Genomic DNA, 27,961 nt, shown 5'->3' with positions numbered 1-27,961 from the left:
TTTCATTTAAGTTTGACACATAACTTTTTTTGAACACAAGTAAAAAAAATCGGAGATTTGTACAAAACGTTGTGTTGACTGTTTGCTCTTTTTATAAGCATCATTTTCCACTATTTAGTTGTATACCCTAGTTTTTAAAGCGACATACACTTGGATATACGGTACACCCAGTTAAAAAGCACTGCTCTAGACTGCCAAATCCCAAACTTTGACAAGTCACAACAAAGCTGATTTATTAAGAAAAACAAAATCGGTATGTATTCAAACATGAAAGGATATGTTAAGACGATGTAAAACTTTTGATTCCGTAATTGCATTGCCAGATTTTTCAAAACATTTGGCTTTCGTGTTAAATTTTTATATGTCAGAAAACTTTAGTCATGAGGTTTCAGGCAGTCACATTTCCATAGAATAAAAATAAAACCATAATTTGCAATTCTTGCCATTTCTTCACATTTCTCCACATTGCGTTACAACCACTGGCAGTTTGGGTTTGTTATTCGCTCCTACAGGTACGTTTTCAATCTTCCTTACAACCAACATACTTTCTTGTATCACTTTGCCTGCAGAACATTAAGACAATTTAATTTTTCTAATTTTAATAAATTATGACAATTTCTCACCAAAAACAACATGTTTGCCATTAAGGAAATCACATTTTGCGCATGTTATAAAAAATTGGCATCCATTAGTATGTTTTCCACTGTTGGCCTGAAAAAAACACACAAAGTCATTAACTACTGGAGGAGTTTGGGTTAGTACAAAAATTGTCAATAAAAATTTTGTAATTTTAATAATATATTTTGCACAAACCCACCATTGATAGCAGTCCAGGGCCTACATGTTGTTTCTTAAAATTCTCGTCTTCAAATTTCCCACCATATATACTTGTTAGTCCAGTTCCATTATTCTAATAAACAAAAATCACTGCATTTTAAACAAATTGCACAAGTTTTTCTTCATCCAAATTTTCTCAACAAATGTTACTACATTCTTTTTAATTTTTTTGTATAACTTTTTTGCTTACTGCTTTGTTTGTTTAAACCAGCGGTTCTTAACATTTTTTTGTCCACGCCCCCCTAAGGTGTTTGTCGGGCACTTCACGCCCCCCTGAAACAGGCAAAAAACGACAGTAAAACACATGCAGCAATGGAACCAGAAGTTTCCGTTGCCTATGTTGTAAACCAGGGATCACCTAATTACGGCCCAGGGGCGTTAAATGTGCAAACATTCATTATACATTTCAGTAATAATTTTACCTCAATGTCTAACAGGATTACAAGGCATAAGTATCATCCAAAAGCAGTTTGTTACGTCACAGACAAAAGCAAAGAATAGTAATTGTGGGCGAACAATTGCCTTTTTAGTTCTTTGTAGTAGAATAAACGTGCATTAGTTGGTATGTGACAGTTTTAGATTTTTTATAATTTTAAAATTAAACAGCGGTACAATCCAAATACAAATAAGATCGTAGGAAGACATGAAGCGAGTGCCAGTTTGGGAAAGGCTGCGTCAGGGCTTGTAACCCATGCGGCTCTCGAGCGTGATTATTAAAATTATCCGGCCCGCAGTTAAACAAAATTTGGTGAACCCTGTTCTAAACTGACAAACCAAAAACTTTGCCTTGTATGTCATTTTTCAAAATATGTGTTACGCCATAAGGTATCGCATCATAATATTCATTTCGTTTTTGAAAACATGGTGCTCGCAAACAATACACTACACTTGCAAAATTAATTTTAGGGGGAGGTGAGTCCAAAGTTAAATAAATTTGGTTATTTAACTTTTGGCTCACGCCCCCCCTGGAAATGTCTCGCGCCCCCCTAGGGGGGCGTGCCCCCCGGTTAAGAACCACTGGTTTAAACCATGTGTTACTATGTTTGTTGTGTAGTCTTTTAAGTCGCATAACATGCTTACATGTATAAAGTCTCCACCTTGCACCATAAAATCTTTTATAACTCTGTGAAATGATGCTCCCTTGTACCCAATAGGTATACCGTCCCTCCTACAAAAACACAAGTCTGTTTTCAGATTCATAAAGAGTATGCAATAAAATTAAAACAAAAAATTAAAAAATAAGGGATGGGACGATACCAGATTTTGAAGCGCGTACCTATACTGAGTACCACATGTATATACTTTCGATACTGATTACCGAATACTCAAATATAGCGTTGTAATTAGTTGTATATTACTAGCTAATTTTTATTAAGGCAAATTATGGCAAAAAGTTGTCTGTATTCTTATCGTGTAAACTGGCCTTCGGTATCGAAAACTGAGCCAAAATATTTCGATACCGAGTATGAGTATCGATACCACTGAAATCATTAGATACCATCAATACTTAGTACCAGGTACTCATATCACCATAAAAAATACCAACAAATAAATATCCAAGAAATGTTTTTTCAGCATACATACTTATATTCTCCTGTACAAAATTGTCTAAAGTTTTCAGCTGTTTTTGGAACAACATCTGCAAACAATTCCATACGAATTCGACCAATATCCTGGAGACATGAAAAATATAAAATAATAATAATTAGTTGAATAATTGCATATTTATGGCAATTTACAATTTTTAAGCATATTTACAATTTTACCTGTCCTCCGACACTGACGTCAAAGAAAACTATAGGATTTTTTTGCTCACACATTTTCTAATTGGACAGTTGTGAGGTGTTGCATTAGTTTAAAACATGCTAATAAAAATGTATTTCTGCAAAACAAACAAAACCATATGTACAAAATTACTGCTCATAGTTGCTCATGTTTACATTTTGTACGGAGCGTGTTACAACCAAATTACAAATGTAGTTATTTTAAAGAAACATTAATGTTTGAAAACTTACGAAAATTAGTGCTAACCAATATTTTCCTTGTTTGAATGCTTTAAATTGTATCCACAATTATAGAATTATGAATGCATTGTCAAAGTTGGCACACATATGTACAAAAACAAACACATATTTACATTAACCCAACACAAAGTTATATTTACATTAAAACTACAATTGACATGGCAGTGTCATTTTAGCCCATAGCAGCAAGATAACCAAAATATTTACAACATTTTCAAATTGCGAAAAAAATACACACATTCACTTATTTACATGTATGTACACTGATAGTTGAACTAGCAAGCAAACTAAGATTTAACTGTAAACATAAAACAACGCTTGTGTCAATCCAAATTAAAGCAAAAAATCTGACAAATTTTGCTGGGTTAACACTTGATATAACAAAGTTTTGATGATCAAGTTAATAATTTTGTTTTGAGAAAATTCTGGCAAACTTCTTTGATGATCAGAAAAAGTGTTATTTTATTCGGTAAAGCATTTTTCTTTGCATGCGATGTTGAACTTCTCCTCTCCTCATCATCAGGTTAAGAACCTTGTAAATCTTTCGCTCTTCATATTTTTGCTTTACAAAATCTTGCACAATGGCATACTCGGAAACCTGAGAGCCAACAACAAATCTTCGCTTGATTTGTCGCTCTATTCTGGTCAGTTCCTCCTGATCTGAGGTTGATGTGAATCCCTCAACCCCGGATAAGTCCCCAGTCATTGCAGCATCCAACGTGGACACTTGGAAGAGATGAAGAGCTTCATCTACCTCTGCTTCACCAGCAAAAGCCTGGAGTTTCATTTTTGCCAAAGACTCTGCAATTCTGATAATAGCCTCTAGTTGTCGAACAGTAATAGGGATTGAGGTCTTCTTATTAGATTCACGTTCATGTGATCTGGCACCAGATCTCATTAAAACATATCTGTTCTGAAGCTTGTCACATGCAGATTGTGACAGTCTTGGACCACAGTGGTTGCGGCAGTATGAAATGTATTTGGTAAGGGTTAGGATATCAATTTCCCCCTCAGTGGTTGACTTTGCAGTCACATTAGCATTCATGTGAACTCCCATCACATGCTTAGCAAGTCTGATATCCTTTGATCTGTCATGTTCATCCTTTACAATAAATATCATGTCAAAACGAGACAATATGGTAGGCATAAAGTCAATGTTCTGTTCTCCTTTGGTGTCATCCCAGCGGCCATATACAGAATTGGCTGCAGCAAGTACAGAGCATCGTGAGTTCAAAGTTGTAGTAATGCCAGCTTTTGCAATGGAAATGGTTTGCTGTTCCATAGCTTCATGAATAGCAACCCTGTCATCTTCTCTCATTTTGTCAAACTCATCAATGCAAACAACACCTCCATCAGCCAAAACCATAGCACCACCTTCCATGACAAAATTTCTAGATGAGGGATCCCTCATTACTGCTGCTGTTAAGCCTGCAGCACTGCTACCTTTTCCTGATGTGTAAACTCCTATTGGTGACACTTGTTCCACAAACTTCAGTAATTGAGATTTTGCAGTACCCGGATCTCCAAGAAGCAATAAATTTACATCACCACGGCGGGTTAAACCATCAGGCAACCTTTTCCGAGAACCACCAAAAAGCAAGCAGGCAATAGCCTTTTTAATGTCCAAACTTCCGAAAATGGATGGTGCAATGGACTTCGCAATTGTGTTATAGATGTTGGGTGATGCGGCAAGCCTTCGGATCTTTTCCTCATCCTCTGAGTTGAACTGAAAGCTTGTTGATCTTCCAGGACCACCAGTTTCTACCTGAACACCAAGAACGCGGATGTAAGGAGCCCGAATTCCAACACCAACCCTGCTCTTCTTATCTTTGCTTCGGGCGGAGACTCCCTTGCTTGCACGACGAATAGCATAAATACCAATAATGGTCACTCGATTTCCAGGCACCACACGATCGCACAAATACCGATCTATGTAAAGTTGCAAGTGGCGTGGCATTTCACCCATTGGAACAGCATCAGGAGCCTCTTGCAGTTTTAAGGTCTGGAAATCCACACATGAGCATTTATCAGGAAGAATGAAGTATGGGTCAATTGGACAAGGTTCTCTTCCTTGAGCTTCTGTAGCACATTTACGTGGCAGCATGTAGCCCTCAAGACCAGGTCTGACAAGCACATTGGGCACAACTGATTTGCAAGAACGGCATTGCAGGGCAATTTTTGTTGCCTTTGCCCTGACAGTTGATGCAGAAACAGCAATTCCTGGCACCTTGACCAATTTGGACATCATGGATGCCTTCAAACTTCTTACAGTTTCTGCACGGGCAGCCGAGCTCAACATAATTTGAATATCTTGAACCTCTTCTTCATTTTCTGGTCTTGGGCGAGTTACCTCATCTGCAATCTCTTTGGCAGCTTGTTCGAACAAAGGTAAATATTCAGCCGGACGCTGATACATATAATCTGCCAGTTCATCATTGTATGATGCCAAGTGACCAAGATCAACCTCTAGATAATATTCACCAAGGTTGTAGTGCCGTCTGAGCTGGTCACGGTAGAGATATGAAACTCCAGATGCCGCTTCCGAGACATGAAACTCTCTAAGAAAGTCTCTAAACCGTTTCTTGACAGTGGTCCGTGCAACCTGCGCAGAATCTGATTGCTCATCACCACCAAAGTTATCACTAAAAAATATCCCAGGGTCGTCAAATCCTGACATAGACATTGTCCAATTTCGAAAAACAAACGTGAAAATAAAAATAAACAGGCAACCTGCAAAATAGTAACAAAAACGGTGTTATAATTTTATTTGACTACGGGCCGTAGTCTACGGCAATAGTTGAGCCCACACTTTAAGATATGTTCATAAGGTTTTACCACCACACGGCACACACTCTCTTGAAAAACGTATCCTGTTGATCGATTAAGGGCTTAAGTCACACGTTCTCTGATCTCGTCACTGTTAACTTTCTTTATGAGTTACCCGCCAAATCTTCGCGCGTGTTGTGAACTGGAAAGTTTATTTCCAAAGCGGTAGAATTTGGTAGATTTTTTTTAGACAAATGAGTGTATTTAATTTTTATTTTGTTTTACTATATTTATTTATATCATTAAATTTTACAATGATTTTTAGTGACCTAATTTTAAAACAAAATGTTACGTTGCCTTTAATGTTTCATGTTGAATTTAGGGGCTGTCCCCAGTTGCAAAGAGGCGTGATACTTTTTTGTAAGTTTTTGTTTGAAAACAAAGTGGATGTGGATAAATTGTGATTGCAGCAATTAAGCATGTAATTGGACTTGTAGCACAAGGTGGGTAAAGCATAAAAACTGAACCGCAACGGTTTTATGAAATACAATTTTGGCAAAAACCCAAATATTGTGAGATTAAGAATGTTAAAAGCCCTAATTTATATTTTATAGCATAATTTATTTCGTGTATTTGTAAAAATGTTAATTAGCATAAAACCAGCCCAACGTATTTTTGCTCTCAACAAGAGCTCATTGTATACCATTGTGAGGTTCAAAAGTAAGAAGAGATTATTCAAATACAAGTACAGAAATCTTCGCTCAAAATCTGCACCACATGAAATAGCAAGGGATTACTTTGACGAAAATTATCCTGCATATTTCGGATCAGATTGGTTTTCAATCCGCTGTGCTATGCTGTCAAGAAAAAAGTACTGTTGCGTGCTGAATAATTTTATTTCTGTCAAAGACTATGAAAAAAACCTTATTGATAGTGGGGCATATGATTTTGTTGGTAAAATGAATCAAAATGCAAGACTGGAGTGTTCTTTATTAGAGGCAGAAAGAGACATGACGATCAAACAAATACAACAACTACAAGAGGTTGAACCTGCTGCAGACTCTGATGAAACAAGAGTGACCGTAAATAGTGCGGAGGAATTAATAGATAAACATCAATCAATACTTGACCAAATAGACCTTTATGAGGGACTTTCAAAGAATTGTTCAAATCTTCGCGCTTACGTTTATCCAAGAGGGGACATTACAGAATTCAAGACCTCCAATGTAATAGAAAATAAACAGTGGCTTCATCAAAGTTATTTGCTTGATGCAGCCTCAGTTCTACCAGTATTAGCACTTGTCCCTGAAGAAGGTGATGACATTCTTGATATGTGTGCTGCCCCTGGTGGAAAGTTTATCACAATGTTGCAGCATGTTCAAAATCAAGGTTTGTAATTTGTGTTTGCAAGACAAAAACTTACTGTAGATATATTTTTTTGCAAGATAAAATAATTGGGTTTTGTATCAATGTGTCCACATGGTGCATCTTTTTTGCATTGTTTCGCAACATATTTTTTTAAATAACAGTTACCAAGAAAAAAAATCAACCCCCATGATCTGTCTTTTCTGTCAGGTTAAAATAGTGTAAAATATTTAGATGACAATAAGGGTACAGCCTTAAGGAATCCGAACTTTTTGCTTCGGGTATTTTTTCATAAATGACATTACTCTGGTAAAGGCACCATGTATTGTTTTGTAGCAAGACTAGTGGCAAATGATCCATCCAAATCACGTGGTCAGCATCTGCATGGTGTTTTACACCAGTACTTGCCAGTAGACTATGACATCCAGGACACCATTAAAACTGTCGCATTTGATGGACAATATTGGGCAGCTATAGAAACCGACTGCTACAGCAAGGTATGTATTGTCATTCCTTTTAAATGCAATTGGTTGTTTTAATATTATGAATATAGGTGTTGGTGGATGCTCCATGCACAAATGACAGACTTTCCATGTATGAAACAGAAAAAAACACAGATAACATATTTTGTCATCTTCGCAAAAATGAACGTGCCAAACTACCAGAAATGCAGGCTGCCCTACTTAAGTATGCTTGTAAATTTTTGTTTGTTTGTCTCATATATAATATGGTGTTTTGTATTAGAAATGCAGTACAAGCATGCAAAGTTGGTGGAACAGTTGTCTATTCCACATGCTCAGCATCAAGGTGGCAAAATGAATTTGTAGTTCAGTTTGTTATTCAGGTATGTTTGCCTACTATCACATCAAAGACCAACCTTGGGCAAATGCACCAACATTAGTGTGCACTGCCTACTCTTTGTTGTGTCTATTCCCTAGATTTGTAAGTGAGTAAATTGATAAAATAGTGAAGCATGAACTATAAATAGTCTAGCTAAGTAACCAAACCAAATGGTCTTTTAACCATGTTTTTTCCTATTTTGTACGCCTTTGGCAGGACTTGCTTGATAATCACAACATTATTTGTGAACTGGAAGATTTGAAACCAATGACAAACCTTCTAAAAGACGAATTTAACTTTTATCCAAATGCAACTGTTGGTGCACTTGTTCAACCACACTTGGAAGCTAATTTTGGACCAATGTTTATTTGCAAACTGAGCAGGACAACATGATCATGACAATACTTATAATAAATATTTTTGCCTATCTTTCTGTGTTAAGATTTGATACATAAATATTCAAGAAAGTTCGGATCATAACAGGGTTGTACCAAATTCAGACAGTGCAGCTATCAGCTACAAACGGAAAAAAGACAACAAACATGCAAACAAAATATTTGTTTGAAAAAATATCTGTTTTATCCTAAACATTTGTTATTGCGTTATTGCTACAATAATTGTGCTAATAAGATGATGATGTCCGTTAGAACCAGTGAGAAGTTCGTTACCGGGCCGTAGGCTTTTTTAACGATTTATGTAATGCAATCGTTGCATACGATCGCGTTTGTCAGTCCAATATATCACTTATATCAGGTGTAATAGATTTTATTGCTGAACATTTGCCGTTTTTGAAAGCCGGTCTTTGATAAAATTTCAGTTTTTGAAACGGTCCGCAGTGCAAAATAGGTTGCCGATCCCTGTGTTATAGGCTACATTAAGTTAAAATCGTACTCGGCCCGAAGTGTGTTTTTGTTTATTGTATTGACCCACGAGCATCGAGCCCGATCGCTACACGCCTTTTGTTCCCTGTGGTAGGTTAGTTTATAGTGTCTAAAATCTTTTGAAACGTTGTTAGTTTTCGATATCTTTGTATTTTGGACAATTTTTCTGCTCCCTGGGTTCTCTACAACGTTTATTCTTAAAAAATCCACTGTAGATCACGAAAGAGGGATCTAAACCCTTCGCACAGCAAAAAGTATAAAGTGGACCATTGCAAAGGTACCTGAAATTACAAAAACACCAAGTACAGGTTACAGAAACAGTTAAGCATGAACAAAAGTGTTCAACATAGGTTAAAAACAAAAAATCATCACAAAGGTGTCCTTGAAATTAGCACCACGCGGTACTAGATCAGTGATTCCATAGTAATTTGTGTTTACTTTACATTAGTGATGGGCCAAGCCTAGCTAGAACCCAAGTATTCGGTACCGAGCATCGCTGATTTTAATAGGCCTACTTGGTGCTGGACAGAGCAGTTGCACAAACTGACCCGAACATTAGATTCGCATATCCTGCCCTGCTAACATACGAATCTAATGTTCGAAATAGTACCTAAAAGCCAAAAATGACGTTTTTGATGCGTCAGATGGTGAAAAAACGTGTACTTTTGGAGGCTGTGCAGCTTAATACACCACTGGTGACGTAGGGATATGTTTGTGATGTCATAAAGCACCGAGCATTAGGAATCGTGACAATGAACTTACTCGCTACTACAGACGACCGATGCGAACCACTAGTAGAAGAGGTAGAAAACCAAGCATCCAAGTAAAGCATAACATAAACCGAAAAGCTCAGTAGACGCAGCAGAACATTACCAAACCGAGCGTCAATGCAAGGCCTTGTTGTCTATTGCGGGAACCACTCGCCCTCGCATATGCTCCAAACATTAAGAAGATTGTAGCTTAAAACAACAACCAAGACATGGAAAAATAGAGTTTGCTCAGTACCCGTTTATTCGCGTTTTGGCCCCAATTGTTTAACAGCCCGCAAGTGAACCATAAAAAAGTCGACAGACACAAGTTGCAATGCTATGGGCCAAGGGCGTCCGCAGGTTTTCGGTTAGGGGGGGGGGGGGGTCAAGGTGGGTTCACTCTGCCCTTTCGGTGGCTAGCGTATTCTCCTCTCCTAAGAGGGCCCACAACTGGCGCATTCATCAGTGTTTCATGTATAAAGTATTGTAGCGGCCTCTCTCATTTCCGTTATCGTGTGCCTTCATACTACAGCGAACCGGACAGATTGCCTTCTTTCTCTGACTCTCGTCTTATGCGTCGTATTCGCTCATTGTGTTATTCTATTACAATGTACCTCGAATAAACACCTCGCTACATTTGGTGACCCCAAGCGTGCAAGTCCGTTTCTGGAGGGGGGTCATGTAGCGGCCTCTCTCACTTCCGTTATCGTGTGCCTTCATATTACAGCGAACCGGACAGATTGCCTTCTTTCTCTGACTCTCGTCTTATGCGTCGTATTCGCTCATTGTGTTATTCTATTACAATGTACCTCGAATAACACCTCGCTACAGTATAATGATTTCCATAACTCTGCTCGAAACCATATTAGTAGTGCTTGGCATTGTCATGCTCAGGAGGACGCTAACGAGTTCATCAACAAAGTGAAATATCCGGAACGTCGCCTTGATAGTTTATTGGATAATGATTTTATAGATTTTATCTGAAACTGTGAATTATCCTTCTTCAGATTTATGTGAGATAAAGCCAGTGCCCGCACTAGTAATGTTGTTCTGAGAGTACAGGAGCTCAAGTTGTCGAATTTTGCGATTATGGGTAGCTCGTAAGTATCTTCGTAAATTAATAGAGGAAGTGGGATACTCCCGAAAAGAGTGATAATCACAATCGGAGAGCTTGACCAGCCAGTCATCACTCGTATCACCTTCACCCCTCCCCCTTCAGAAAATTGCTTATTTTTGCATGTTCTCGCTTTTTCATTTTTCATCCAACAATTTTCCAGGGGGGTCAGCTGACCTCATTTGCCCCTATGTGCGGACGCCCTTGCTATGGGCGTATATTTGGGATGGTTAGAGTTTCGGAGAAATCCTATAGTCCTTGCTCCTCGCCAGGTGCGTTTTGCCTGATTGCTTCACTGTAAATCGTCACAATGAGTGAATCAGTTCAGTTCGCATATTTCCGAATTCGAACCACAGGGCTTTTTCAGCCAATCACAGCAGCGGAAATCTGCGGGTTGTCGTTACGTCACGTCTAGGTTGCTAAGCGCCAAGCGGTTACTTTGACTTCAGTATTGTCGACGTTAACAAGTTTTATGCCAGTTTTGATTCAAATAAACGTTTTTACAAGTCAGAACATGGTGAAGATTTATACATTTTGGATGTTTGAACTGAAGGTAATGTTTGTTAGGTTATGTATAGCAGTAAATTATACACACATATTTTTTATTGAGTGTAAAATCACTTTTGTGCAATATATGCTTCATAAATCGTAAATTGTACACTCATATACTTTTTATTAAGTTTGAAATAGCTTTTGTGCAAAATATTTTATATTATTAATGGTATGTGTTTGTTTAGGATAGCAATGCACCCCCTTCAATCAGTCAATGTCAAGTTTTACCTTGTTTATGAAGAGCAATGCAGGCAGGCAAGTTTGCATGGCATAAAAACAGTGTATTATTATGCCTCTTTGTCTCTAGTGCAAGAACCTATGATCGACTCAATTTAACACTTTATGCACGTCATACCTTGGCTTCAACAAACTGTTCCTAACCTACAGTGATGAATAGTTTATATTGTACACAGTGCAGTTCTAACATAAGTGTACACACGCCATTTGCATAGTTGTTCCAAACAACTCCAAGTATTTTCAGTTTTAAATATTTTTCTGTGCTACCAATGTATATGTTATTTTTATTGTTCATGCTGGTAATTTGGTCGTAAGTTTACAATAAAACAGAAGTGATCTTGAACAGCAAATTGAAGTAGTGTGCTTGAGAGCAAATGCAAGATTAAAAAAAAACTACTACAGTATAAAGTAAATTATGAAAAGATTTACTTGTGCCAGTAAATTAATTGTTTTTCTTGTGACATTGAAATGATAATAGTCCCAAAGAATGTTGTACGGAATAGAAACCACCTAAAACAGCTATGCAGCAGTGTCAGAAATTTATTTTCCTTATCTCACCTTATGTGAGCAGCTTTTTCTCAGTTATTTTATTTTTCTTGTTTACACCAGTTTTTTTATTTATTTATTATCACATGTATGAAACAAAACACCTTTTACTTACAATACTCAATACAAAATTAGGGTTGACGAGCCTGGCTATTGACAGCACTCGATTAGACCAGTCATAATTATCAGCAAGATAAATTAGTTTGTCTTGACCTTCTACACGGGTTATTTATTTTCCTTCATGGTTTACATTAGTTTATTTATTTGCAACTCTTATATGGAACAAACCAGTTGTACATAAATTAAAACATTATATCACTCATTTCAACAGCCTTTCAAAAGTTTGTTTATTATGCATGCAGTAACCACAATTTAAAATAATCAGTCAAAACAGTTCTATAAAGTAGATCCAATGATAATCTATTGGTCTAACATTCTCCATAAAATAAATATGTTTACTAGAACAAAAATTTTAGTTATAGCTAATTGTCAAGCAAATGTATTTTAACTCGGAGGCTTGATATCTCCGATCTGCCCTGTATTTTCCTGTAGTCCATCCCTTCTTAAAAGTTTTATTTGTTTTGGCAGCGCAACTGCTTTTTCTTGATTCCAGACATACAGGCCTGAGCCCTGGTGGCTTAACCCTTTAACTGCCAGGGGCAAAATCCATAGATGGCCAGGGGCGCATAAATGGGTAGATACTTTAACACCAAAAACTAGCGGCACTGGAGTCCGTTTCACTTTAGGTCAAATGACAAATAGTTTATGAAAGTTTATTACTGTTGTTTAAACCACTGGAATTCAACTGTTGCTGTAGTGTAGTGGAAAAAACAATGCCTCATGCGCACAATTTTTGGGTTCAAATCCCGTTTAATTTTTCTTTTTTGGCAGACTTGTAGAAATGCCTGCGGTTAGGGCTATTCGGGTCAGGTGAAGGTTTAAAATCATAAATAACTTCAAAAACAAGCTTTTTCAAACATTTGACCTGACGTTACCTTCTTGACCTAAAGTGAACCGGACTCCAGTGCCGCTAGTTTTTGGGGTTAAAGTATCTACCGCATAAATGCGCATGGAGACATGCCCACTGATCTCTATAAACCCTGGATTGCGCTACTGGCCGTCACGGTTGAAGCAAATTGAAGCGTAATGGCGGCTGAAAAGGAAGCCCCAAAAATGCATTGCGGGCAATGGGGAGAGAGAGGAAAAATGACGATAATTTTTGTTTTAGGCATTTGTATAGCGATTTTTGCAGATATGATTTGTAGATTAATAGGACGCATGTATTCCAGTGTGTAATAACCTATAAATATGCGTAGATTGACTGTGATGTGTATTAGTGTAGGTGTGCTGGATATACGTTATTAAGTTAGTGTTGAAATAAATCATTACTAAGTGGAAATAAATGTTTTATTATGCAATATAAGTGGTTTGCGTGCTTTTTTAAGTATTTTAGACATGAATCCAACAAGATGGCTACTTCCTTCACACAAGATGATGTAATTCTTTGTGTGACATTACCTTGTGCTATTCCAAACTGTTGTTTTTGACTGTTATCAAACTTCAGGAAATTGTGACCAACATGTGGAATAACGTTTTAATTAAAATCACAAAAAACTAAAATATTATTTCAACTATCTTAACACTTTTTGACTTTTTTTCTCGATTGAGTGCATTTGGTTTTGGTCTTTATTATCTTGCCATGGTGATATTATGAAATTTTGCAATTCCATTTTACATTTATGATAAATTTGTTTCCAAACATTTCAGACATAATGGGGTTTATATTTCTTCAATAAGCAACCTTTATTGTCTCTGGTAAAATTCCACTGGAATGTTTCAGTCTCCTCCCAAACCCTCAAGCTTTATGACACTGCCAGATTACAATCCAGCCTTTTTCGACAACAAATACACTACAGAGGGATTGGAATCAGATTAAATATTTTTTGTGTGTATACTGTTCTACTTCCACTGTGTATGTTTAGTAATCATTTCTGACACTGCCTGTAACATGATATGCTGCACATTTTAAACTTAAACAACTTTGAGGTTGTTGTTTTTTTATTTTGTGAATGCACCATCTGTTATAATGGTGATCATCTGACAAAAAATACAGGATATCTGTATAAACTTGGCTGGTGTATTTGTTGCCTTCAGTCCTGTTTCGCAAGAATTTAAGTGATAACTGGTATACAGGGGTGTTTTTGCAGAAAATTGCTTATTAAAAAGAATAAAACAATATTTCATGATTCTGACTGAAATAGTACATAAATAGGCAATTCATTTGGGTAGTTAAACTTGTCCACCCTAACTGCTATGATGTCTTAAATGCATTTATATGCACATGTATCTCTTTGAGATATGAGATTTTTATTAAGAGTTTTAGTTTGAGAATTCACAACATTAGAAAAAAATTATTCAACACATGTTGGTTGCAAACAGAAAAAGGGTAGATTAAATGAGCTAATTGTGAGCTTACTAGATTTATGGTTTGTAACATAGAAGGAAAATAATGTTGAACCTACTACAAAAAAACTTTTAAACAGCCATATTTTAGCTCCAAGACTTTGCTGACAATCAAAAACAGCAGTTTGGATCAGCACAAGATGATGCTAAATAAAGTATCACATCGTCTTGTGTGAAGAAAATAGCCATTCTTGTTGGATTTGTGTCTTAAATATTAATAAATGCATGTAAACTACTTATATTGCACAATAAAACATTTAGTACCACTTAATAATGATTTATTTCAACATTAACTGAATAATGTATTCCCAGCACACCTACACTAATACACATCACAATCAATCTACGCATATTTATTGGTTATTACACACTGGAATACATGCGTCCTATTAATCTACAAATCATATTTGCAAAAATCGCTACACAAATGCCTAAAATAAAAATTATCGTCATTTTTCCACTCTCTCCCCATTGCCCGCAATGCATTTTTGGGGCTTCCTTTTCAGCCGCCATTACGCTTCAATTTGCTTCAAAAATCACCCAACCGTTCAACGGAGTAGCGCAATCCAGTGTTTATAGAGATCAGTGGACATGCCTCGTTGTTAACAGCGATAAAAATCGTATTAGTGCGAATTTTTTTTTCCAACTGGGGTGCGTTGCAAAGCTTATGCATATTAGCTTCAATTTATTCGAAAAAAATGATATGTTAGTATTTGAAAAAATGTAATTACACTAAGGAGAAAGTGAAAATTTAGAAAAAAACAAACAAGTTTTATTCAAATTTTTGTTTTTGAGCCGTTTTTTGATATTTTACGCTTGGTTGATTCACAGACAGCTGTTTGGAGTTGATTTCAGGGCTTTACACGCGTGTTGCGGCGATCTTTGTTTACAATTTGAGATGTGTTCAGCTGAATTGGGCTTGAAAGTGGGTAGTTATGGGCTGTAAATTTGTCTTGATTTGCTTGAATATACAACTGTATCAGTCAGTTTAGCTTTATTATTAGTGGTGACAGCAGTTATATATTTTTATTCAAGCCACTCGTCCCATTCTTTTGCTGATTGTGAGGTCAATCTAAAAACCATTTCTTCATTTCCTTTTGTTACTAATTTTCCTCCACCATTTGCTGCAGGAAATCCATTTAACAATATCAGATGATTATTTCCAAAAAAAATTATAATTAATGATTAAAAATGCTTATATTTGAGTAATGTAATTATAAAACCACGCACAACCTTCACTTTCAAATATAGTACCTCAAGGCAGATTGACTGGTTACTACGCAAGCTGCTGTCTGATTGGTTCAATGAGTCGACTACGCTGATTGGGTAAAAAGTCACATGACCCGGGAAACCCCGCCTTTGTGATTGGCTTAAAAAGCACTGTACTTCGAATTCGGAAACTTTTTGGAAATATGCGTTCGGTTCAACGTTTTTCGCGATCTTTGTTAAAAGTAGGCGGTGGTGTGATGAGCGGGCCAGTATAATATAAGTATATTCATCAGGGAACAAGCTACGATCAGATACTCGAGATCAAATTATCCATAAGCAGGTTGCCGACACTTCTGTTAATTTCTCGGCAAAAGTTGATGCAGTCTTGAAAAGATTCTTGGTGCTACTTGCATGTGAACAATTGCTTTGCTGATAAGTAACGATAGTCATATTTAGGCAGAAAACAATATAATTAAACAATAATATCAACCACGAAGCAATTAATATTACAACTGTGAAACATGTTTGTCAATACACATTTAATGTTGTAGAACGGCAAGCCAAATGCCAAGAAAAAAGCTAAAGATAAATAGGAAACATTCGAATTTGTCAAAGGGTGTTTTGTAGCGTTTATGAAACGAGTAAGCGAGCGTGAAAAATTTTTCTGTGCTTTAAACATGCATGTTGTGTTCATTGTATTATTTAAACAATTAGCTCTAATAAGTGATTGACTTGACTGCAAAGAAAAAAAAGATGAATTGTCAAAGTATTTACAGAGTTTCATTGTCGGTAAGTTGAATAAAATATGTGAGCAAGGTTCATTTTACAAAACAAAAATATTTACTGAAGGACATAACTTAAAAGAATGTTACATTATTTAGTAAAAAAGAGTGTAGTTTGTGCTAAAATCCACCCCTACAGTAAGTACTTTGTTGACAAGTATTTTGGTCTATCTACATACAGTATGCAAAAACCCAGAGTAGAAACGCCACAAAACGCATTTCATTAAATATGTTTGAATTACAGTTTTTTATTCAAATAAAATCTAGCAAGCAGTTAGAAATTTTAAGAAAAATTATTATTTCATTTGCACAGACTTCTGATGCGACCAATAAGGCTGGCACAAACGCTAAGGTGTACATTCAGATGGTTGGTGAGAAGGGCGCTACCACCGACTGGCTAAAACTCAAAAAAATCTTGCACTCCGAATTTAAGCCAGGAAAAGTTGATGTCTACAATTTTAAGTGCGAAGACGTCGGTCTTCCGGTCATTATTCGGTTCAGTAAGTCATGAAGCAACTTTGCATAAGAAGCATATTTTGAATCATTAAACAAGTAATTTTAATTGCACACTTTCTATTTTTAACGTACACATTAGAAATAAAATTTCAAATAATTTTTTTAGAAGTTACAATAAGCCGCAAGATCTGGTGATTAAAAGCCTAATTACAATGATTAAGAATCACTGACGTATGCTTTAACCTTCTATTATACAATAATTTACAGAGCTGTCATCTTGGTTGGGTAAAGATGAATGGATGTGCAACATGGTTAAAGTGGAATATGGTGTTGAAACTGCAGAGTTCCCTGTCTATGATTGGATAAGAACTACAATCGATGTGGCCAGAGGGGAGGGTATGTATTGCTTCAAGTATCAAGCGCTGGTCCTATCTGTTTCATTTGAACCTTGGCAGCGGTATTGTAAACAAAGGGCAATTTATAAATCATGAAAGAATACTTCAACATGGAAATAGGTTCGTGTTAGCAAAACTTTTCGCTTGAGTTTCTCTTTACGTTGCCCCAGTCAGCGATTGTATCGTTTTGCTTTGGAAAATGTTGGAAAAACGTACTTGCATGATTGTATGTTTCAAACTGGGGGCGAGGTTCTATCTTTTCACCACCCCAGGTGTGGTGGTTACTTTTGTGCCACACGCCTGGGCATGATTGAATTATCCATGTAGCCACTTGTCACCTAGGACCAGACTTGTATACGGGCCTGAAATTATGAAATTGTAAGAACTACAATCGATGTGGCCAGAGGAGAGGGTAAGTACAGTTTTAAGTATCAAAATCGTAATTCTTTCTTGTGGGCCTGGCTTGTTCTTCAATACGTTACTTTTGTGTTGTCGTAATTCGAACCCTGGGTGCTCTAGTGTTGTAGTAATTCGAACCCTGGGTTTACATTATCATCAAGAGATTTTATTATCCTTCAGTTGGCAGGATTGTGTGTTCCATACTTTTGTGCTACACGCATGGGCATGGCTCAAATATCCATGTAACCACTTGTCACCCAGGACCGGCATTTCAACAGGCAAAGTCAGCGACTCGCATTTCGCCAACTTTGTTGTTTCATAATTCGGCTTCTCTTGGGCCGCGGTGCAGTCATACTTGAGGGCGTTTGGCAAAACAAGTATTTTAAAACTTGCTTAAGGGTTTAAAACAAATTTCTTTAGGTGCCATTAATTGCAATTAGTTTTTACCGACAACCAAACTAAACGTTTCAAATCCATTAGCTCAACTCCCACAAAACGTCACCAACACGAAGGTAAAAAAACTTCGCGCCGATGAGATAGCCGAAAACTTGAAGAAATTCGAATGGGTTTCAAAACCAAAGGAGGGTGACAGCGGCTGGGGACTTCCTCGTTATGTCAAAGGTGCCACGCGTGGTCAACTCCCGAGAATATTACAACCGGACACAGTAAAGGCCACTCACTTCACGAGCAGCGTTCGCTCAGGAGTCACTAATTCCATAGTCAGTGGCATCCAAAGTAAGCCATGCAACCATGCACTCCAAAGTAAGCCATGCAACCATGTTGTTTTGTGTGTAAGCAGTCGCACTTTTGACTGTGCCTCACTGCAGATAGTACATAATGCACGAATATCAAATCTGCAAACGATTTGAAAATATAAAATACTTGCTTTATTGCAGCGATTGCGGCACCGATCAACGAGTTAAAGGATTACCACTCGTTGTACAAGGACAAGTCAACGTCACGCAACGATCCAATTGATTTGGACGAGTAAGTAAATAGAAACTGCATTATACTGTCTGTGTTTAAAAAGACTCGCTTTTCTGTACATTCTGCAATTTTGTAATCACAGTTGGTTTTCGGATCAAAGCACAGGTAGACAAACGTTAAACGGAATAGTTCCCCTCTCATTCAAACGTTGCACGTCACTGCCAGCAAACTGTGACATCATTAAAAGTGACGTAAATACGATTCTTGGAAAAGGCAAAACGCTGAAAGGCGAAATGAAGGTACAAATTGGGATATTTGCACTTTGTATGCAACGGTTCTTGATGCCGTTTTCAAAGCGTCTACAAGGCAACGGTACAAAACCACTATATTATTCGCACAAAAATATGCGCACAAAAGAGAATGGGTACCATTTACGATTATCTAATATCTTAAAACGTTGTTGTTTTGGGACGTTTTTCGTTGTCAGAAGAGCCACAAACCGCTTACACCGAACTGTAAGCCTTACAGTGGAGATTAATACAACTCAAAACATTATGTGTTTATTGCAGGCCGGTAAAATCTACATAGCTGACTTCTCTGAAGTTTTCAACGGTGTCGCGAGAAAGAAGCATTGCATAAAAAAGAGGCGACTTTATTGTGCCGAGAGCATTGCTCTCTTTTACGTCAACGACAAAGGTGAATTTCTGCCCTTGGCAATTCAACTGGTTCCTGGTAGCAGGGATCACATTTTTACGCCCAACGACAGTGAGGATGATTGGCTACTTGCCAAGATGTACCTGCGGTGTTCACAGAGCAACATGCACGAGGTATTGTCACATAGCTAATATAAAATAATAGTGACATGCGAAAACCGATTGATCAAAACAATAAGTGTAATTTGTCAAACCCTAACCCTAAACAAGAATTGACATTTGATATACAAACGAAATTTTATGATCCCAACGTGTATAAAAAATATCTATTTTTTGCTGTTGCTATTTTTAGTGGATCTATCACTATATGGAAACGCACGCTTTTATGGAACCTTTTGGTGTGGCTCTGTTCCGATGTTTGCCGCGTGCTCATCCGATTTACAAACTATTGCGTCCCCACCTTCGTACAGTTTCGTGCATCAACAATAACGCAAGAATCGCGCTTTTGCCCTCTTCCGCTATTCCTGCAAAGGGGATTTCCATGAGTAAGTGCCACGTGATCTGTCAGGCAGTCGCTTTTGCCAAAAAACATCATGTTTATAGCAGCTTTACTGAAAAAAAGTATAATGTGGACAAAAGTTCAACGCAGCAATTTTTTTTTTGCTTTGTAGAGGCGTATCCACTGATAAAGGAAGTTTACAAAACGTTCAAAATCGAAAACCTTCACATTCCAAAGTTGCTCAAAAAATTCGGTAAGCTTTTCCTTCATTGTCAAGTTGACAAACAACAGTATAACCGCAGGATGCTATTTCAACAAGCAACTCTTTGGCAGGGACGGACAAGGCAAAACTTCTGCCTAACTACTATTACCGAGACGATGTACTTGATCAGTGGAAGATCATGGAGAAATACGCCAGTGCATGCATCCGTCACTACTACAAAAAAGATAAGGTATGGTTTGAAGTTTGAAGTTAGGCATTATGGAATAATTGTCCACCCTGTCTGTAGGATGGGAGGAAAGTGCAATTTGAGTTTTTTGAGACGAATTGTAATCCACCAATGTTTTAAATTATTACATAAATGTGGTAAAAAGGAAAAATGGGGTGTACAGTTTCAAATAATTTGGTAATAATGTTTATAAGCTCAATCATGTGCCTGTAAACTTGGAGAAAATTGATTCTGCATTACAAAAAAAAACGGATTAAGCGCTTTATGTATACACTATGGGAGATTTTTTACAATACGCCTTTTCCGATGAGTAAATTTGATGATTTCATACATTATCGTTTAACGTTTAGGACGTTGTGGAAGACTATGAGCTGCAGCTTTGGGCAAAAGAAGTCGCCAACGAGGGTCTTGGTTGGCATGACAACGACACAAAGGGAATGCCAGAAAACCTGACTTCGGTCGATCAACTGGTGAGACGCACTGGGTTGGGTTAAACAGGCTAACACCAAAAACCTCTATGTCTGCGCCTCTTTTTTGAGTGTCTATTATTGTTGATTGACAAAAAACAGCATGTGATTTAGAAAATAATAATAATGAAAGAAAACAATTTTGGTCGATATGAAAATACTTACCCCATTAATTTCTGAATGCAAACTAAACATCAGGCCATTATTTTTGTTTAATAGATTGAAATTTGTGTCATTCTGATGTTCACAAGTTCTGTGCAACACGCTGCCGTCAATTTTGGTCAGTTCGAGACGTACAAGTTCGTCCCAAACTCACCGCTTGCTATGCGTCTGCCTCCACACAAAAAGGGAGAAGTTAGTAAAATTGAAATACTTTGATTTGGTGGTAAAACACTGAAGTTATACCAGCTATCATAAAAGAACATGAACTATCGCTTCAAAAAATAGCCTCATAATGCACATCGAAACAAAGTAAATTTCAAAACAACTATACGCATACTGGAAACCATTAAAACAATTATATCATAATGCGATTGCTGAACCTAAGCCACACTTTCGCGTGTTGTAAACTATTTTAACTTTTAGGCAAACAAACAAAGGATCATGAATAGCCTTCCAGATGTAATCATGGCTGGGTCTCTTTTATCAGTGGTGTTTGCACTTTCCGAATTCTCACCCAACGAGGTACACATTGCTTGGTAAAAGTAGGCAAGAATATTATTTAAAGTCTGTCACCTCTGCCTTTGATTTTGTGAGTACTGTTACCAAGCAAACAGAAAGTTTTTTGGCTCAAGGTCGCTAGGCAGAAGAGGCGTTAAACTGAAAATTAACCTAATCAGATAATTCATTTAAACTTACCCAATGAAATAATTCACTTAAACGGATAATTCACTTAATTGGATAATTCACTTAAACGGATAATTCAATGTAAATAAATTGGAAGATAAAAATAAACCAACGAAATCATGCCTCTTTGACATTGGCGGGGCATTTGTGTGGGTCGCAAAACGCATACGTTTTCAGGAATTTCTGCAGTTTGCATAATGGTGACTGTTAAAAAAAACTTTAACAACAAAATTGTTGTTTAGGTTTACTTGGGACAATTTCCGGAGCGTCTCTTTACAGAGCAGAAGATCATCGACATTCAACAGAATTACATGAGCGATCTACGAGCACTCGAAGCTAAGATAAAAGCTCGCAACAGCAAGCTGGAGCACCCTTACACATTTTTACTGCCATCCAGGGTGCCAAACAGCATTGCTATTTAAAATTTGGTCAAAATTGAAGATATATATTTGCGTATATTATATGCCAACATGAAATTTTAATATATCTGGAAGCTGTAAATAAATACTGCGCTTTTTGGCGGCATTAAGAAAAACAAACCAAACTGCATCCAAACAAAGTAAAATTTGTATGTGTTGTTGGGTATTTGATTTGAAAAGTGTAGTTGTTTAATTATTATTAGGTGCTTTCAAAAAGCTTGATTTTCTGTGACCGATAAAGGCACCCTTTTAAAAATACTTTGGGTGTATTTGATGGTACACGCACACGTTTCGTTTTGCCTGACGTAGACTTTACGCAGAACCACTTACTAATAGAGGCCGTTGCTACAAAAACATGTTACACTTTTTTGCCAGGCTTGTACCAAATGGTAATTACTGTTTGTTTATTACAAGTTAATTCTGCAAAAAATAAAATTTAAAAATATGCAAGCTACAAAAGGTAACACATAATAAATTTAAGTCACCAAAAACAGTCGCACCAATTGGTCTTCATCAACTTCAGCAGTTTTCTATTATTTCAAGATTAATACTGTTCCACGAAGATGATTGCTCGATTGTCTATGTATCCTTCTTAACAGGTAATTTCCACATCTGATCGCCTTACTGTCGGTTTAATGATGTCGCAATGGAGTAAAACAGTGCCGTACCGTATGTTACATGTTCTGATCTTGAATTTGTTAGCAATCCTATCACTTATAATTTTGTGAAAACGTTCATTGTAAAATAAAAATTTAACTTTGGAGGTCAAGCTGAAGGTGTGTAATACCACACAAACGAATTCACCTTTATGAATTTTGCCTATCTGGATTTTAAAAATTGAACCGGATATTCGTATCAAGCATTTACTACAAGTCGTTTCCAAGTATATTCATTTTTGTTTAATTAAGTCGAGCGGTCCATTTTTGATTTTCCTGCTTCTTGAAAACTTCGAGTTCTCGATACTTTTGTGAACGGAATTCGTCGATTTTCGGTTCTTTAAACTGCGGGTCTTTGCATGGGTCGTCAGATCTCTTCACTTCAGCGCCCTCTTGCGGAAAGTGGCCACAGAATGCGATCCGCCAAGTTTCAGCTGGATTTCTTGACATAACAAACAAAATAATTAACACTTGTAACCACAAATTGGTTTTACTTATCCATTGCTATAAAGGCAAATACATTGACTTATAATGCATGAAAAGGATAATGTACTGCGGAAGTGAGCTATAACCATTTAATGATACAACATCCTCCAATCCAAAAGCAAATGGTTTACTAGTTCAACATGTAAACTTGCAAGTGGAGAAATGGACCGCCGTTCGCAAAATAAATTTGTGACGTCATACAATACCTGGATCCTCCGGGACCTACGTCACTACCTGACAACGGTGGTGAACCAATGTCGTCGATGCCGTCCATACCGGCTGGAACGTAAATCGGACGAGAGCCGTCGATCACTGGAGATTTGCTAAACCATGAAAAGTAATACAATAGCCGTGACCACAACGACACGACAAAAGGTTAACATTGCAAGTATTTTTCACCTTTACACGCGTACGGCAGTCTGTATAAACTCTTACATTAAGTTAAAACCTTTGATTGCAATGGTAAAATTGGTGAGTACATCTATAGATGTGAGTACTGCTATAGCAGTGTTGTAAACACGATATTTAATTCTATAGTTACATGTTAGATCACTGGGTGTGCATGAGTCAAGTTTTTATCAGTGGTATTACCTGCTTGAACCAGGACGATATTGAACAACCTTTTATAGTTTTGTTGCACCTAATTTGTGCCCTATTTTTTATCACCTATTAGACGTAAAAAATGTATTTTTTTCATTTAAATTGTGTTTAGCCAGTATTTCAGGCTTGCAGTTTTGGGTGGGGGGCCATTTTAGGGTCCGCTTACAAACTGATTTAAGTTGTCCTGACCTACTACCTGCAATATTGTCTAGAAGGGAAATGGACAATATCACAAAGTGGAAGCAAAACATCGTTCACTCACTTCAACTGTCCGTCGAACGCAGCAACGTTCATCACATGACGTAACCCACGAACTGTTGCGTCAATTTTGGAGCTGAGATAAAGAAGGGTCGCCCAGTTGGACTGTGCGAGATAACGCAGGCATTTCGTAATGACCTAAATGGAAAATTGACACAAATAACTCAACGGGGTTGTTCAAAGTGAGATCCTGGTTTCAAACCTTATAAATAATAATAAAATACACGAGAAAAATCGGGATTTGAGTGGGTTTCGACGGAAATTATTCCAGCTTCAAATCGGTCAAAAAATATTCCAAAAATTTTGAAAAAAACGTAAAAAATTATTTATGGGAGGTGTTCTCCAAAAACAGCAGATTCCAGATAAAGGAATTGGAATTTCAAAAAATGGTCAAATATTATCAACATTAAATTAAGATTGTAAATCGACTAAAATACGAAACAAAACTGGTTTAACTAGTTGCCCCAATTTAACTAAAGGTTGTGTATGACGATGACAGTAATATTTTGAGTTCCAAATATTTGTAAGATGCAATAATTTAATGTATAAATGACACTTTTTTGTCCAGTAACATGACATAAAAGACAGTCCAATTTAGTTACACAAGTTATATTGGCTTAAAATTTGTCACCAGTTAAACAAAAGCTTTTGAGACGTCTAGCGTCAAAACAATCCACTTACTTTCCGCTTTTCAGCTTCAATGGAACTGGTCGTATTTACTTCCGATGATAACAAGTGGAACAGGAAAGGGTTGAATCGTGTTAACGTCCTGTGAATTAAATAAACTTTAGGCCAAAACCCATGCAGTGAACACAATGTGGTCTTAACAAAATCGACCAATATACACATTTTGACACAGATTATATTGAATTTCACCTAACTGTTTGGCATCATCAGTACAGAATTCAAATAGAGTTATTGGATGATGCCTTTAGTAAAAACAGTTATCACCAGAAAACCAGCCCTTGTAGGGGTTAAATTTAGTACAAACAAAACTTCACTCGAAAAAAGTCAGATATGCAAACATCTCTCAAATATTCTTCAACCAGAGATTTATTGGCGGGAAATTTTTAAGAGTTAGTCTAAGGACAGGGGTTAGTTTCCCCCCAAACGTAAACGTATCATAAGAAAAAAAACCTACCTGTCTGTCGCGACCCCCGACTCTTTCCCAGGGGGATTTGGTGATTTTTTGCACAAGACTTGAATCGCGTTTAGCAGCTTGTTTTATCACCTGATCTAATCGCTCGCTCGCTTTGCTTAGCAATGTTTCGGCTGTGTGCCACAGTTTGGAAGGTTCGGAAAGATCCAAGACCTAATTAAAACAAACGCAATTTATGTGAGGGGCTATTTGTGTGATTATCCACAACAATGATATATCAGAGTTTCTCAACCAAAGATGATTGACATGCTTCGGGGTTAAATTTAATCAAGTAAAAAAATTCTTCATTAATCGCCAAAAAATGAGAAACTTGGCAGCATCACGCTGTTAATTTATGTATCAAACACAATGTCACGTTGCATAGCACGATCTTGTCTAAAAGTAGATGAAATACGTGTCGTCACGAAACAAAACTCTAGGCACGTACGGTCTTTTAATTACGGCTACATAACGCTGCCAATTGCGTGTTAATTACTTAATCATTGCTTTGTAGCAGCAGTTTTTAAACTGGGGATTAATTACGATTTTTCAGGGGTTAAGGACAGCTAGGCCATCCCCATAAGCTTTGTAAAATCTTAAGTGAGGTCAGATTGTGCAACTGTGATGAAAAAACGGTTAATTATTTTACTAAACAATTACCCGCACGGCGATTGTTTGCGCATAATTTTATCTGTGATGTAATAAACTTAATTTTGAATTATTGTCAAAGTGATCCTATAAAATTAGATAAACTGTATTTTGTATGTAGTTGTGTCAAATATACTATCGCAAGGAGTAAATTAACGTTTAGTGCTTGATACAAGCTTTTGTTTTGCTGACATGCATTCAGCTTGAACAAATATGTTGATGTTGGACCTCGATTAGTTACAACCAAAATTGGCTAAGACATGTTGCATTTGCATCCGGACCTCGTTGATTTTTACCTACTTGTATCTGCATGGACCTTAGATAAAACTAATTGAGTAACCCTGCTATAGAGTTTCTGTAAGTCACAAATAGAAAAGAATAACATGACAACTTTTTGCAGGTAAAACGACTGTCATATCGAAGGGGATTGAAAACATCGTTAAAGGAATGAGAGAAAATCATGTGGAACGGTTGTCAGTATTGTCTGTATGTAAGTTTTGTTGTTCATAAGTCCTACATTTTTGAGAGAAAAACAGAAAAAACGCAGAGGGTCGAAAAATCAACTCAAAACACAACAAAAAGGTCGAAAAAGCAACTCAAAACACAACAAAGATTTACACAGTGTTACACGAAAACTATTCCTGAAACAGAAATTGAAGACGTCGTGGGTCTCTACCGAACTTGTCAATGATCTTATTGATTAGCACATCTTTCTGTTGTTTTATTTTATCGCGGTGAACGCTGAGCATATACAGATGCCGGACAATCGTTGATCACTCATGGTTGTTCTTAACCAGGTCTTTACCCTGCACAGGGTACTGAAAGACCGTTCAACTTCGCATGAAAACACTTGAGTAGGCCAGCCATGGAGAATATTGGGCTGAATGCGTGGCTGAATGAGCGGGAGCCATGTGAATCGCTGTTATAATTGTATTCATTTGGTGGAACATAGGGTTGATTAAAAGGTCGTATCGTTGATCTACTTTGGCAGGTGGTGTTTGGGGTGGATCTTGATTGCTTACAGTAGCTAACTGGTTGTCCACTCTAATCTGCTTTGCTGGTTTGGTAAGCGTTACTTGTGTAAACTTATCATCTTCATTTTTCTCTGACTTACGTTTATTTAAAAACTTTCTGATATCCATCGTTCCTGCCAAGAAAAATACTAAAATTTTATCTGCGAAAAACAACACCAGCCAAACAAACCCCGTCAAACGCACAAGTTGTAATAACTGTAACATAATAGTTTTAGGCCAGGGGTGTCCAACTCGATTACACCGCCGTGACAATTTTTGTTTTAAAATATACTCGCCTGCCAACGTTTGGTACTTTTTCCAAACCATGTCTAAAACGTCTTAACGGTACGGGCTCAATCCGAATATTTGGCCAACATGTAGAACCATATTAAATGGTTAGAAAAAAAAACATGTCGTCAAGTGCGAGTAAACTTGTGTATGATACTCCAGAAACCTTTTATCTTGTTTATGCGACACAAGATACGAATAGTTTGCAGGGGCACTGGCGTAGAGCACTTTGTGTAACGTCGAAATCGCATCTTTGTTCAAGTTACGTCGGTTTTAAAACGTATTTCCAACTAACCACAAATGCGTTTGTAGTCACGTAATTAATTGAACTGACATCGATTGAAACGCAACAATTACAATTGTTTCGAAATAAACGGGCATTTTATTGCAACAGAAGCATGGCACGTACACTCACGTTTTAATATTGAAACGTGAATTGCTTTCAAAAATGCAATTTAATCAGTGGGTTGTATAACTTTACTAATGATCATCTTTACCAAAGTCAGACTAAAGGCCAAGAGGAATCAATAGAAGCAAATTTGATTGCGTAACAAATCCTAATGTTTACCATATGAATGTGCAAAAGCTCGCGTGCCATTTTCAAATGCTCTTCGTGCCACTTTTGGCACGCGTGCCACGTGTTTGACACCCCTGTTTTAGGCTATACAACTGATTAAATGAATCAAGCACATAACAATAACCCAGCAAAAAGTTTATTGTTACGTCATTGGTGGAAGTGTTAAAAAGCCATAATGTGATATCTTCACTGTGTCTGTTGTGACATCTGATTTGGTTTGTAAATGTATTAAACCCCGTATCCGGTAAAAATATTTTGCCATAACCTATTTTATCATCTTCGCAAAAATGAACGTGCCAAACTACCAGAACTGCAGGCTGCTCTGCTGAAGTGTGCTTGTAAAATTTTGTTTTTAGTCTCATATATAATGTGGTGTTTTGTATTAGAAATGCAGTACAAGCATGCAAAGTTGGCGGAACAGT

General features: G+C 37.1%; 4 protein-coding genes and 1 pseudogene across 4 annotated transcripts; 2 read left to right on the top strand and 3 right to left on the bottom strand.

Moving 5' to 3' along the window:
• Positions 1 to 216: 216 nt before the first annotated feature.
• On the bottom strand, positions 217 to 2,728 carry LOC145222665 (peptidyl-prolyl cis-trans isomerase H-like). The gene is made up of 6 exons (XM_080088840.1): positions 2,604 to 2,728; positions 2,422 to 2,510; positions 1,918 to 2,005; positions 818 to 910; positions 624 to 711; positions 217 to 563 (listed from the first exon to the last, which is right to left on the bottom strand). The coding sequence occupies exons 1-6, from the start codon at positions 2,655 to 2,657 to the stop codon at positions 451 to 453; spliced, it is 525 nt and encodes a 174-aa protein (XP_079944966.1). The 5' UTR covers positions 2,658 to 2,728; the 3' UTR covers positions 217 to 450.
• LOC145222662 (DNA replication licensing factor mcm5-A-like) lies at positions 2,717 to 5,620 on the bottom strand. Its single transcript, XM_080088837.1, has one exon. It carries the CDS (start codon positions 5,542 to 5,544, stop codon positions 3,319 to 3,321), a length of 2,226 nt encoding a protein of 741 aa, XP_079944963.1. The 5' UTR covers positions 5,545 to 5,620; the 3' UTR covers positions 2,717 to 3,318.
• Positions 5,621 to 6,141: 521 nt separating this feature from the next.
• Positions 6,142 to 8,261, top strand: LOC145222664 (5-cytosine rRNA methyltransferase NSUN4-like). The gene is made up of 5 exons (XM_080088839.1): positions 6,142 to 7,016; positions 7,329 to 7,489; positions 7,546 to 7,679; positions 7,737 to 7,836; positions 8,049 to 8,261. Exons 1-5 carry the CDS (start codon positions 6,269 to 6,271, stop codon positions 8,223 to 8,225), a joined length of 1,320 nt encoding a protein of 439 aa, XP_079944965.1. The 5' UTR covers positions 6,142 to 6,268; the 3' UTR covers positions 8,226 to 8,261.
• Positions 8,262 to 16,336: 8,075 nt separating this feature from the next.
• On the top strand, positions 16,337 to 21,985 carry LOC145223607 (allene oxide synthase-lipoxygenase protein-like). The gene is made up of 14 exons (XM_080090007.1): positions 16,337 to 16,372; positions 16,679 to 16,865; positions 17,089 to 17,217; positions 18,096 to 18,350; positions 18,512 to 18,602; positions 18,685 to 18,841; positions 19,112 to 19,369; positions 19,548 to 19,740; positions 19,867 to 19,947; positions 20,028 to 20,146; positions 20,494 to 20,613; positions 20,830 to 20,964; positions 21,196 to 21,294; positions 21,699 to 21,985. The coding sequence occupies exons 1-14, from the start codon at positions 16,337 to 16,339 to the stop codon at positions 21,876 to 21,878; spliced, it is 2,040 nt and encodes a 679-aa protein (XP_079946133.1). The 3' UTR covers positions 21,879 to 21,985.
• Positions 21,986 to 22,774: 789 nt separating this feature from the next.
• Positions 22,775 to 26,803, bottom strand: LOC145223606 (cytoplasmic dynein 2 light intermediate chain 1-like; annotated as a pseudogene).
• Between the last annotated feature and the right edge of the window lie 1,158 nt (positions 26,804 to 27,961).

The sequence above is a fragment of the Phallusia mammillata genome, chromosome 4 (genome assembly GCF_965637545.1).
Source record: "Phallusia mammillata chromosome 4, kaPhaMamm4.hap1.1, whole genome shotgun sequence".
NCBI lineage: Eukaryota > Metazoa > Chordata > Ascidiacea > Phlebobranchia > Ascidiidae > Phallusia > Phallusia mammillata.
Note: the sequence above shows the minus strand (reverse complement) of the source record. Positions and strands in the feature narration are given on the sequence as shown.

What these genes read in the sequence shown, in the direction of transcription:
- LOC145222665 (XM_080088840.1), bottom strand. Translation starts at nt 2,657, where the DNA reads ATGTGTGAGCAAAAAAATCCTATAGTTTTCTTTGACGTCAGTGTCGGA. An exon ending in ACGTCAGTGTCGGAGGACAG is followed by an intron (nt 2,511 to 2,603) that starts GTAAAATTGTAA and finishes TCATGTCTCCAG; the next exon opens with GATATTGGTCGAATTCGTAT. An exon ending in TTTTGTACAGGAGAATATAA is followed by an intron (nt 2,006 to 2,421) that starts GTATGTATGCTG and finishes GTGTTTTTGTAG; the next exon opens with GAGGGACGGTATACCTATTG.
- LOC145222662 (XM_080088837.1), bottom strand. Translation starts at nt 5,544, where the DNA reads ATGTCTATGTCAGGATTTGACGACCCTGGGATATTTTTTAGTGATAAC.
- LOC145222664 (XM_080088839.1), top strand. Translation starts at nt 6,269, where the DNA reads ATGTTAATTAGCATAAAACCAGCCCAACGTATTTTTGCTCTCAACAAG. An exon ending in GCAGCATGTTCAAAATCAAG is followed by an intron (nt 7,017 to 7,328) that starts GTTTGTAATTTG and finishes ATTGTTTTGTAG; the next exon opens with CAAGACTAGTGGCAAATGAT. An exon ending in ATGCAGGCTGCCCTACTTAA is followed by an intron (nt 7,680 to 7,736) that starts GTATGCTTGTAA and finishes GTTTTGTATTAG; the next exon opens with AAATGCAGTACAAGCATGCA.
- LOC145223607 (XM_080090007.1), top strand. Translation starts at nt 16,337, where the DNA reads ATGAATTGTCAAAGTATTTACAGAGTTTCATTGTCG. An exon ending in CGCTGAAAGGCGAAATGAAG is followed by an intron (nt 18,842 to 19,111) that starts GTACAAATTGGG and finishes TGTTTATTGCAG; the next exon opens with GCCGGTAAAATCTACATAGC. An exon ending in ACTACTACAAAAAAGATAAG is followed by an intron (nt 20,147 to 20,493) that starts GTATGGTTTGAA and finishes TTTAACGTTTAG; the next exon opens with GACGTTGTGGAAGACTATGA.